This window comes from Larimichthys crocea, chromosome XXIII (genome assembly GCF_000972845.2).
Source record: "Larimichthys crocea isolate SSNF chromosome XXIII, L_crocea_2.0, whole genome shotgun sequence".
Taxonomy (NCBI): Eukaryota; Metazoa; Chordata; class Actinopteri; family Sciaenidae; genus Larimichthys; species Larimichthys crocea.
Window position 1 is genome coordinate 3090679 of NC_040033.1, and position 12472 is coordinate 3103150.

The 12472-nt window shown below is 39.3% G+C and overlaps 1 protein-coding gene across 1 annotated transcript in view; it reads right to left on the bottom strand.

Moving 5' to 3' along the window:
• Positions 1-9067: 9067 nt before the first annotated feature.
• Positions 9068-12472, bottom strand: part of vstm2a (V-set and transmembrane domain containing 2A) — an 83550-nt gene continuing 80145 nt past the window's right edge. Inside the window, exon 5 of the mRNA XM_027274468.1 lies at positions 9068-10005. Within this exon, the coding sequence (XP_027130269.1) occupies positions 9929-10005 (77 nt within the window). The 3' untranslated portion in view covers positions 9068-9928. The remainder of the gene's footprint in view (positions 10006-12472) is intronic.

Sequence of the window (12472 nt, forward strand, 5' to 3'; positions counted from 1 at the left end):
GGGCATCTTAAGATGAAAAATGATTTATTTTATCAGCAGAAAAGATCAAGGCAAGTCACAGTATAAATGTGTACTCCTTGAAAAACATTTCTATGAGGGATGGTTAATTAAATTTATTTAACAACAACACTTATCATCTTAACCTGCAGCAATAAGCTGTACCAACAAAAGTCAATAACAATTGAATATTTGTAGATTGGAAATATTGAAGTTTGATGATGAATGTCTGGCATCTAGAGTGAAACCTAAAGTTTATATGTGAGTATATGGAATATATACAAACTGTGAGGTTTAATTCATCAGACAGTTTATTTTAAAGAACATGTGATGTTGCTTCTGATGACAGAGAGATTTGGAAATTACAAATCGAGGTTTATTGTCCGGCGAAAGGATGTGAAAGGTGCTAATGGAAAATAAATAGTGCTGCATGCTGGATCAAACTATTGACTGAAGTTTAGGTGATGACTCACATCTTAAAATCAATTCTGAATTATCTAAACAAATGCAAGGAGGGCTGAAACAGGCGTTATGTACTCGCTATTGCTTTCCGGTTCAATAGCAGAGAGCTGCAAAAGAGAGAGAGAGAGACCATGTATTGCCTTGACTAACAGAGCCTTCAATCTGGTGATACATTTTCTAACTGAACTTAATTGGTTTTTTTTATCCTTTTTCTAACTGAAGAACAGGTTTTGATAAAATAATCTTTTCAAGTTCCTTGACTGTCTAGCTTGAGTCTGACAATGTTATAGAGGGAAATGTATTGAAATGTCTAAACTCAACTGTCGGTCTAGATCAGGGGTCCCCAAACTTTTTTCGGTGCGGGCCACATCACCTTGCTTTTCTGTGATGGGAAATGATATCAGTCCCACCAGGATTTCGCGGGCCTTTTTTGAAATAGTTGCGGCCTAAAATGCCTGATGTTGCATAAGGTTTTCAAAAAAGTTCTGGTGAAAGTCGCGGTGCTTTTTACATTTTTGTTGCAGGAGGAAGTTAGAGTTGTGATTAGTTGTGATTCGACAGTCGCGGAGAGAGCACAGCAAGCACTGTCCACAGCCCTGGGAAGCGGCGAGGTCCAGGCAGGAGGGCGCTGTAAAGCTGGCGGCCGGAGCCAGTCGCGGCGCACCGCCGTGGAGGAAATGCGCCTGGTCAAGGCCAGCCAGCACCGGGGAGAGGTCCCTCGAGGGGATCCTCCTGCACCGTGCGGCCGTCCCTGACCCACCAAGTTGAATCCTCCGGGCAGACTGCACGGAAGCTGATCACGAGCAAAGTCACGTCGGAATATACCATTGTGTGAGGGGATGAAAATTAGCAAGTACTGTAAATAGTTCGTAAATAAGGTAGATTTTAATTAAAATGCCAAGCTTAATCATTAAGTGTGGATATGTTATAATAGGAAAATGCAATTTTGAAAAATAGGCCATGTTTACAGGGATTGTTTGGGATCGTTAAATGGGCCACTCCAATTGTTTGGGCGGGCCAGATGTGGCCCCGGGGGCTGTAGTTTGGGGACCCCTGGTCTAGATAGCCATCATCTATTGGGTTCTCCTTGAGGTTTCTTCCTGTTAGAGAAGGTCTTTCCCTGACACTGTCAACAAGTGCTTGCTCATGGTGGGAACTGTTGGGTCTCTATACATAATATCATATGATCTAAACTTGCTCTATAACTTTTGTTACAAGTTTGTGTTCTATAAATAAAGTTGAATTGCTTTAAATTGAAATACTAAATCAGTGGAGTATTTTTATTATTATTATTTGGTTTGTCTGTTTTAATGACAATGTACACAATACACAATACATTTAATTGAATCAGTTTATGATTATCCAAAAAAGTGAATTATGCAATAAAGGTAATTTCACTGCAGAGTTCATGGAAACAGAAATCACCAGATCAAATGTTCATATTGAATATATTTCCCTAATCTTCCCAGCCAAAATAGTTAGATTCATATATATTCATAAGACAATTTGAGGTGCTTGAGGCATATTTTTTATGAATTTATTGGAGATTAGTAGTTTCCCCCTGCTTCCACTCTTTGTTCTAAGCTATGCTACACATACCCTTCATGAATCTCTCTGCTGATCTCCCGCTGAACAGATTTTATCCTGATAGAGCAGTAAATTAGGTGACATCTCCAGTGACAAAGATGTATGTTCGTCGTCAAATCTCAAAGTCATTGTAGTCATTTAAGTGTAACAGTGTATTTAGGTTCACTAGGCATCTACACAGCGATAAGGTAAGGGAGCTGTCTTCTACTTTCACATTCATGACACTGATTTATTTTCAGCACTTGGGATGCCCCAAAACAACCTTGAATTGATTTGACAGCAGGGTGTCACTTTCACGTCCTCTGTGTATGCAGTTCACTTCCTTCACCCGTGCCCCCATGGCAACCTGTGAGGATGTGAAGGAGAATGGTGTTTTTTTTTTTTTTTTTTCTTTTGCTGGAGGGGTCTTCCATATTGCATGGCACTTAGATTTGGTACTGCAGCATGGCATCTCTTCTGAATGCTGGATACAAAGATACACCAGTGTACTGTAGACCCCAGCACTAAAAACCCTTTAAACTGCTATGATTGATGGTGTATTAGAACTAATTTGTTTGTTTACATGTAAGGAAAGTGCTCGGGAGAATAGAACATATCTGTCCCCAGTTCTAGCGTTTAATAAGGCAGGCTTCGCATCCTGTCAACACACATTCAACAGTCAATTCTCTTGGGCTCTCTTTTTTTAATCAACACACCCACTCACTTATAGCAATGCAGCACATTTCCATAACTGCCTTCACACTGCTTCATCTGTCTCCCATGTTGGGATAAACTCTTAGCTTTGTAATCACACACTTCAGGATGCAAAGGCCGTTTCCACATCAGTTATTGACAGCCACCCTAAATTGTACATAGTATTAGTAGTATTCTTAGTACATGGCTGATATGCCAATATGATTTTCTTCCAGAACCTTTGGGGTTTGTAAATCCTACGGCATTGAGTGATGCTTAGCATTGATGGGTTGGCGCAAACACATTTCCATTCCTTTGGGCGTTTTGTGGAACAAAACAATCAAGCAGGGTTAGAAAGTCACAGGGTACATTACAGTGACGGATTCCTGAAAGCCCAATAAAGACCCTTACATCAATGCCAGTTTCAATTGATTACTTTTAATGAGTGTAAATAAATAATGCAGGACCGTTGACACACATACTCTTTCTCTTACACACACACACACGCTGGCAAGCAACAGAAACTTTAGTAAACTTTAATGCCCTTCAATTGCTTTGCCGTTGTTATAATGTCTTTGAGCAAAATTGCTTGTTAGCGCTTTGCCAGCCACCAGATCCCACTAGCACCAATAAGATGGCGTCAGAGGACCCTTCATCCTGTTAAGTCAGACGTACCGGTCAGCATTTGTGAAAGCGTGCAGGATGTTTAACTCTTCAACTGATTGGCAATGGCAGATCATACATGTTGTTTAATCCGGTTGCTTTTGTTTGCCGAGAGGCACACAATCTTGCGTAGAATTTGTTGCTTTTATCTATCTTTATTTCATTGTTTTAGAGGACAAAACTAGTATTTTCAAGGTATCTATGGAACCCAGGCACTGACATAATGTAGGGCACAAAAGGTTCCAGTTGGTGTACTGCTCCCACAACTCCCTCTACTATTCTACAACTACGACTGTAGTTGAGTCATGTTTACATTTTCATGTACATGTGGATTCATCCTCCTGGCAATCATCATTGCTCTTCTCGCTGCATTCAGTATGTAAGATGATGCTGCTCTTCTGAGCATCCCTCCACCATCTCCACCTAGTCTATCCAGATTCATCACCTTCATCGTCTTCGTCTGTCATCAGCTTCAGCAGAGTTATCACCACCACCACCAGTGTGTGGACTACATGGAGGGGGGTTTATCTTGCTCCTGCTCAGGGCCAACATGGCTCGATCGCAAAGCGCCAAAGACGTTTGATAAGATTTAATTATTACATATAGTATCTACTCGCCTGGTTGAACTACATTTAGTCAGCTAAACCTCATCAGACCTTGACCATAGCAGTGGTATCGAGAAAACTAATATGTTTTGCCTTGGTATTTGCTGATCACAATAATAAAGAACTTTATTGCCTTCCTAAAGTAAAGATTTACATTGAAACTTGAGCGTGCTTGTTAGTGAGTACAAGGGGCATAATAAGCCCCTTGGGGTTACTTGTGAGGACTTCAGACTTTTAGGCCGATGAAGCAGCATCTTTTGCAGAGTTCTTCAGAGAGGCAGCACTTTTCTGTTTTCTATTTTTCTTGCCAAGATACTTGCAAATCCACTCCTCTAACCTTTAGACCAGTGCATCCCCACAGTGCTGTTATGGTTGGATCTTCCCCATTTTATCTGATGTACAATGTCATTCTCGAGGTGTGAGGAAGCGGTTGAGAACACATTGCCTACACCACGCAGTGCTACCAGTGGGGCGCTTTGCATTAAGCCTGGAATCACAGCGGCTCTTTCACTCAGCATGAATCCTGTCTCTACAATGTACGCATGTATATTTCATGAGCATTTGAAAATGTAAACTTCAGTTATCTCACTGTGTCATTTCTTTCCTCGATAGAAGTGTAAAAAAAAAAAAGGACAGATCCTGGCCATCTGTGATTCATTGATGCTGCCAACACGACGTATTTGAATATGCAAGCTGTAGACAGACTTAGTCATACAATAATCATTTCCAGCATCCCTCTTTCTTCTTTGTGCTGCAATAGGACCAGTGGCCTGATTAGAGAGCCAGAGGCAGGCTGGTGCTTTGCCCTCTCTTTGCCTCCACATAAATAACTGTGTCATTGCTTGCTGAATTAACAAACACGGGCAGAGGGTTAATTTTGTATTGTTGCTCATCTCTCTTTCTTTTGCTGCTCTGCCTGCTTTGCATTCTGAATTCACTGATTAAGTAAACCTGATTAGCCGAGCCGCCGCTGCCAAATTCACTCCTGAGTTCCAAAGAGGATCTCTCTCTCCTTCTCCCTCTCTGTCTCTCTGTCTCTATCTCTCTCACTTCATTTTCCATTCCTCCTATCTTGTCTTTCAAACAGATGAGTGGATGATGAGATTTGACAGGCCCATTTCTACCAACAGAGAGGTAGTTTCCTGTTTCCGAGGTTTGCACTGATGAAGGCTGACTGCCAAAACTAAGAGACCTGCAGTAAAACCAATTTGCAACATCACCTGCAAAATGTTACTTTTCACCCCCCCATCGCAGTAAACTCTGGACTAATTTGTAAATGGGTCTGGGTTGCTCTGAAAACTGTCAAAATGTTTTTGCTCAGAAATATAAAGCAGGTATTTATTTTGCAGACTTCCGTGCCTCTTTTGTTTCTTTGCTCACCTGTAGCTCAGAAACTGTTTATTCAAATATCAATAAATAAGTAATTTTATGCAGCATTCAATGTTTTCATAAAATGTGCATACATTTACACATTTAATGAGCATTTCATGAAATACATTTTTTTTAAAGGCACCTTTTGTGCTTTTTCTTCTACAGTTTACCAAGATGTTTCAAATGTCGAGTTGTCTATTCTGTGTGCAAGAGTGCTGTGATTTTCTTTTTAATTGATAACAGTTTTACTTTATGAATTATTGTTGTTTCTAATAAAATGCTCATAGACATCTATTGTATCTGTCATATGTATATTTTAGCAAGTGCATAAGGGGCAAACATTCAAATTCTACGCTGCCAACTCATCAGCTTCACAAGATCTTGATGTATAATATGCATGCATTCAAGGTTAAGGAAGCCTTTTTAGTCTAATGGTGCATACGCATACATGTGTATACAGTTGGTATTTCTAAACATCTATTTATATCACACACTGATTACCTGCACATAAGTGAATCATGATGATATCTACAGTTACAGTTATGAGCTAAACAGTAGTTACTGTCAGTCCAACGTATCATAGCACAGTACATACACACAGCACAGTCTGCATTTAAACCTTGAAAAGCTTGAAAAACTCCTACGCACTGATCAACTGTGTGTAATTATATTATCAGGACATTTGCATTGACGTTTATAAGATATTATGAGTCATGTAATGCACCGAGGCTACGGAGACTCATTCAGTTTAATTATATTTATATCTAAACACCTATACAGACAACTTACTTTATATTTGTCTATACTTAGTGATGCACATTGATTAACTGTATAATCTCATTATAATGACAGTGTTTGAGTTATTGTGGGCTACATGTTGAATTAAAGTATATGTATATCGTGCACACTTACAAAGTCGCATACTTTGATGCATTAAAGCTTCGTGCTGAAGTGTTTCAAAGCTCCCATTGTTCCTTTTAGCAGCTATTCCTCAGCCGATACATGGGGTCAGTCCTCGTGATTATAGAGGCATAAAAAAGCATGACAATCAGCAGCTCGACACACAGCAATCACACACATTTTCCTGAGGGAATGCTCTTCTAGTTTTATATTACTTTTTTTCTTTTCTTTTCTTTTTTTTCCATTCCCATCTCTTGGTAGTTGTATAAATAAAGGCTGGATTGAATTTGAGTAACATTTAGCACTACTATCAGATGAAAAGTGGTTTATTCCACACACACATTCACACTCACAGAAAAAAGAAACTCTCTTTCCGAGTTGGAAACTGGGCCAGTCTTTGCCGTTGTCAGCACTCTCTCCAGTTCACTCACTATAAAGCTCAGTATGTTACCAACCGAACAGATGGAATCCCTTCAGTGTTTGAATTTCATCTGTGAAAATGGTTTATTTAAATATTATTCTGATATCGTCATTATAATACAAACTGTTGCAATGTTCCAGTACAGAAGCCTCACACAATACCAAAGAAAAGAGAACTATAATTCATCAGAATTTTTGACAGCTCAACAAACAGACAGGACCGCATTGAAATGAAATACATTAGAAGAAACAAATACATCTAGAGTGGATGAGTAGCGTGGCATATAAAACAGAACAGAGAGGAAAAAATAGTGGTTGTGTGATGTTTCTGATATATAACATCCCTGGATGAAGGAACTGCAGCTCTAGCCGTCATTGTGAACTGTTCTCCTCTTCGGTAACCTTGTCGCTCGGAAGCAATTCAGCTTCCATCACAGCCCAAACGTTTTTTCACCAAGCGTCATTTTTCATCACTCCGATCACAATATCAAATCAATCATCGCTCCAATCTCTCCTTCGTTGTTATTTAATATGTTGCAAGGACCCACAGTGAAGCGAGCCCCCTAGATTAAGATGAAAGCTTTATAAAGGAGATGTTTCTAATATATATAGATATCACTTTTTTTTTTCTTTTTTTGTCAAATACATTTTACCCAAGTTCATTTTGAAGAGATGAAAACCCACTTTGGACTTGTTAACACTTGAATATGAGTACATGACACCATTGTTACAAGTACAGAACATCACTGGCCTCTGCCTTTTTAAATGGATTAAAAAAAAATGTTAACATGCTGATTATTTCATTTACAAGTTGTACAGATCTTTAACTTTTTACATGAGGGTTTGGACAAACTGTCCACTCAGACTGTGCACACTCGCTCCAAAAGTGCTGATTTTCCAACAGAATCAACATCCAAATATTATTCTCGACACCTTTAAAATAAACTCTCTCCCAAACTTTCTGCATCATATAAAGCAAACGTGTCTCTTTTCCAAACACGGCGATTGATTCCCAGTCACAGCAGAGTGGCGTATATATGACGGTGATGCTAGATTAACTGTCCAAACGCACCCTGAAGCTATTTGGAACTTGAAGGATCGGACGGGGTCACCCTCTATCGCCCACACACATCTTGTATCCAGGATGGAAGCTGCTGATCAGTCGATGTCTCTGGCCCGTTCCCAAAGCGTGACCCACTCTGTCAGCCTTTGGACCTCTGTGCTGAATCAACAAGTTTCCCTCCACAGTTCTTTGGGAATGCAGTACAACTATACAAGGGGAGTTTTTTTTTTTTTTTTTTTTTTTTTTTTTGCTTTGTCTGCAAAGCGGAATAAAAGCTTGAGGGAAAAAAAAAACAACAAAAGAAAAACACAGCACAGTAATCGTTGGCAATAACATCTGCATGTCGTGTATGAATGTTAGATTATACCATACAGCACACAACTACATAATCATGCTTCATGTTACCTTATCGGCGTAAATTTTGGGCATCAACTGAGCAAAAAAAAAAAAAAACAAAAAAAAAAAAACAGAATGTGCTTAGGGGTCAGTGTTTACCAAAATAAAATATTGATCTCATTGCAGGGCAACTGCTGCTGTCTGGCAGCATGATACACATGGTGGTTAACATTCAGTTACAGCATGATTCTTCAGACATAAATCAACTACTCTATTATTCATAAATATTTCAGTTTGAATTTTTTGAACATCTGCATTTCTGACGGATGGTGCACAATATCCTTTCCAGCTCAAAAGTTAACAACAAAAAGAATCCAGTGTATATGGTTAGGTAAGAATGTGTCATGGTTCAGTAATCTGTTGCACTGTGGAACACCCCAAAGAAAAAAAAAAAACACTGTTGTGTGTGTTTGTTTCAGATTGTCAAAGCGTGTTGCTTATAAATGCTCTGCATGGATAAAAATCTCTGTGATATATCATCTGAAAATAAAGCTAAAAATATAGAAGTGTGAGATATAAGGGAGAAGATTTCAATAAAACTAACTCATTTCTCCCCAATAATGGGTCATATACAATGTTAATGTTAAGCAGGTCTGCTCTCTTATGCTGCATCTCATATCACCATCCAGCCACTCAAACATCTGTCTGCAAATGTGCCAGTGTGTGTGTGTGTGTGTGTGTGTGTTTCTGAAACTAGCAACACTCATGACCCAGTGTTTGAGTTCTCGTTCACCTTTCTGTAATAATGACACATACCAGGGAGGCGCACAGCAACTGAAGCATGCCGTTTGTGAAAAACGGTGCAGGTCAATTAAAACTAATCATCCGATCCGGTCACATATCAGGATTTTGAATGAGTCATAAATTGTGACATCCTTTTTTTTTTATTATTATTCCTACCGAGGATGCAATACAAATTAAAATGACAAGGGACAATTTGTTTATTTCACACCAAAGTTAGCACATTAAAATAAAGCTAAATTCAACATACTGTAACACTGAACTCCAAGTGTTGACTTACGTAGCTCAAATAACGTATGTTCCCTTCGTTTAAGCCTTCAGACTAATAAGCATGCACACCTGTATATGTATCACTAACAAGATGTAAAATTATGCACATCAGATAATTTGGATGGCCAATACAGCTCAAGAAAAATGATAAATTTAACCTTTGTTAACCTGATGGTTAATGTTAACAGTCTGAATTAACATATACTTGAATTTCTTTTGCTTCTTTGAGAGGGCCAGAGCGCCTATTCACAATGAAGTTTCATGGCCAAGATGGAGAGTGTCAGCTATGTATACAGCACATACAGTAATTCTAGTGTGTTTCAAATAAAACAGATATATATCTAGAATCGTATATATATTACACAAATGTAGATTCTCATTTTTTCTTGTTCACTTTTGAGCAATGAACACATGAACAGGAAAGGTGAGACCCTAAGAAAGTCATTCTTCCGTGAGAGTTATCCAACAAGATACAGAGTCCGTTCTCACACCGGAGCGTTGCACCATGGATGGTGGCGACGTCTGTACAAAAGGTAATCCAACTGGTTTTAAAGGTGACTGGTGGTTTACAGTGGCTAATAACAATGTGCTGGGTACAAGAGCAGTAGGAGGCTGGTAAATGAGGGCCAACTGTGCAGTCCGCATGGTGAGGGGGCAAAGAAATAATAAAAAAAAAATAATCAAAATAAAACAGGCAATTTTCTTGTTCGCTTTGAGAGCAAACAGAAAGAGAGAGCGAGAGAGAGCGAGATCGGGGCGCAAACCATATCAGTTCTTCAAATTATAACAAGGCATCCCTCACCAAACCACATGCCAGAAGGAGGACAGCCAGTCCATAGCTGGATGATATTCTTGTACCTAAGAAGAGAAGAGACAAAGGGTTAACACATGTACAATGGAGATTAGATTTTATGATATAACCGTTGCACAGATTTCTCTAGCCTGATGAACAGAGTATCGCACTCTGTAAGAAATATGGATTTTTTGATAAAATTATATACAGCGGTAAGCGATATGTGCATATGTGTGTGTGGTGACAAGGTCAACACAACCCCGCTATGAGGTTTTGCCATAACATTTTTCATTGTCTTTTATTAGGTAGTTTCAATGAGATCAAGTTGTTTTTCCCGAGTACACAAAACAGCCACAGCCAGACAACCACGCAACTAGCATGCAAGATACAAAGCATACAGTATGAATCCAGAGAACCAGCTAAATTAATTATATATGTTTTATCAATGCAAGCAAACACTGAAGTCAATAAAAAGACCAGATAATGAAGCTGGAAGAAAGAGAATTGAAGGATGAGTACAGCTTGAGGCTTATACAAAGGTAGTAATCTCTTTGAAGCTCTATTTGGCCTTGATTTATAGACACACATGTATACACGTATAAAAAATGCATATATATATAGATAATATATATATATATATATATATACACACACACACACACACACTAGGAATTTAGGTTCATGTTCACGTTGCTTATCCCCAATTACACAGTGCTCCATCCTTGCATGCATACAACATGGATGAGATATTTGGGTGGAGGATTCTGGTCATGGAAAATAAAATAAAGATAATAATGTATGATGAGATGCACACGCCAACAAACATCCCAGGCTGTCCTCACAAAAAAAAAAAAAACGAGAGCATCAGTTGTTCCAGAAAACCCTCAAATAAAACATCATCCATCATTTTACACATCTTATTTTCTTTGAACCATGATGGCAGCCATTCCCTAACCTTAACCCAGCGTTAATTACCGTAACCATGGCGAAAAAGGTCAATTAACCTTAATGAAGTATTGATTTTAAGTCAAAGGCATCCTTGCCCTTAATCTAACAGAGTTGTTTCTGTCCCTAAACCTAACCAAACCTTAACCACAGTGTTGTCAGATGGATTTATCGTCCAGCGGGTTTTGAAAGTACAAATAAATGATGTTCTGTTGATAGTGGCAGCAGAGCAGGAAACATGTTCGGTGTAGTATTGGAGGGAATGGATGAAACACATTGTGTTGTTTGATCTGAAGGACTTGTTTCAGGCTTCACACCTTCACATACTTAGTTTATTTTCTTGTTATATAATGTGGCCATGTCTCTGTTTGTGTTTCACCCTCTTTTGCATTCCATGTTTTGCAGCATATGGTTTTATAAAATGTGCTTTGCTGCTGAGAAGATTCTAAAGGGTGCAAGGGTTCATACACATGAACATAGACATTCATCCATCTTGTTACTCAACAGGTTTTTATTGTTATTTGCTGTCACGAAACACAAGACTGAGAATATGAGTTTCTTCTTTGTAACAAAAGTGTTGTACACACGTGAAGAGCTTGAACCATCGTGAGGATGGTCACGCCTTTATTTTTTAAAATGTATTGTCATATTAGTCATTAGTGCCACCAGCTTATTAGGACCCATATTTACACTGATTGTTAGGCAGCAGCCTCGAGTGGCTGTAGTAATTATGATGGGAGAAAAGTAGGAAGTCACGTGACACAGTATAAAGAGCCACATAAGGAGCAGGTTAGGGTTGATGGATGGGTCAAATGTAGCCAGACCTTCACCAAGAGTCAATTTAGTTTCAGTTTATTTAAGTTAAGTAACCTAGTCAAGTAGTTGTGTTGCCTAAACCTGATCAGTTCCCCACATTAACCTTGTGATAAGAAAGATCCAGCACACCAAAGGTCTAATATCCCTGTTGCTGGTACTCTTCAATGGAGGCTGATTGGCAATTGACCTTCTCAGTCATTTAAGTGTAAGAATGTCTTGTGATTTACATATTCATGTCCTCAGGCACATCACGCAGCTCAGTGTGATCGCAGAACTGGTATTTTATAGAAACTGATGCAAACCTGGAGGTCTAAAACTGGCACTTTGTCGGTGACAACAAACTTACATATCCTTACATAAATTCCTCTATCTTCAAACAAGCACAGAATCCTCTCACCCCCACTCTCCCTGACCTCCCCCACTGTTATGAAAAGGATTTACATGGGTAGCTACCGATCGTCGCCTCGGCCCTGACAAACTGCTATCATCACTGCAGGCAGCTCTGACTGCTTACTGAGCATCTGACATGACTAACAACTGCAAGCCATAACACAGCTCCTTCTGTTTGATTCACCTGTGTCTCGGGGACATCGAACCTGAACTGATGCGAGCGAAGAGAGCAAAGTAACGGATGACAACTATACAGTGCTATGCAGCAGAACTCCGTGGCCAAACAGATCGGCAGAAACAGAGAGAGAAAGGATGTGAGGGAGACAAAAGCTTGAAAGGCGGGAGAAGAGAGCAATAAGAGCAGGATGAAGTTGTAATCCT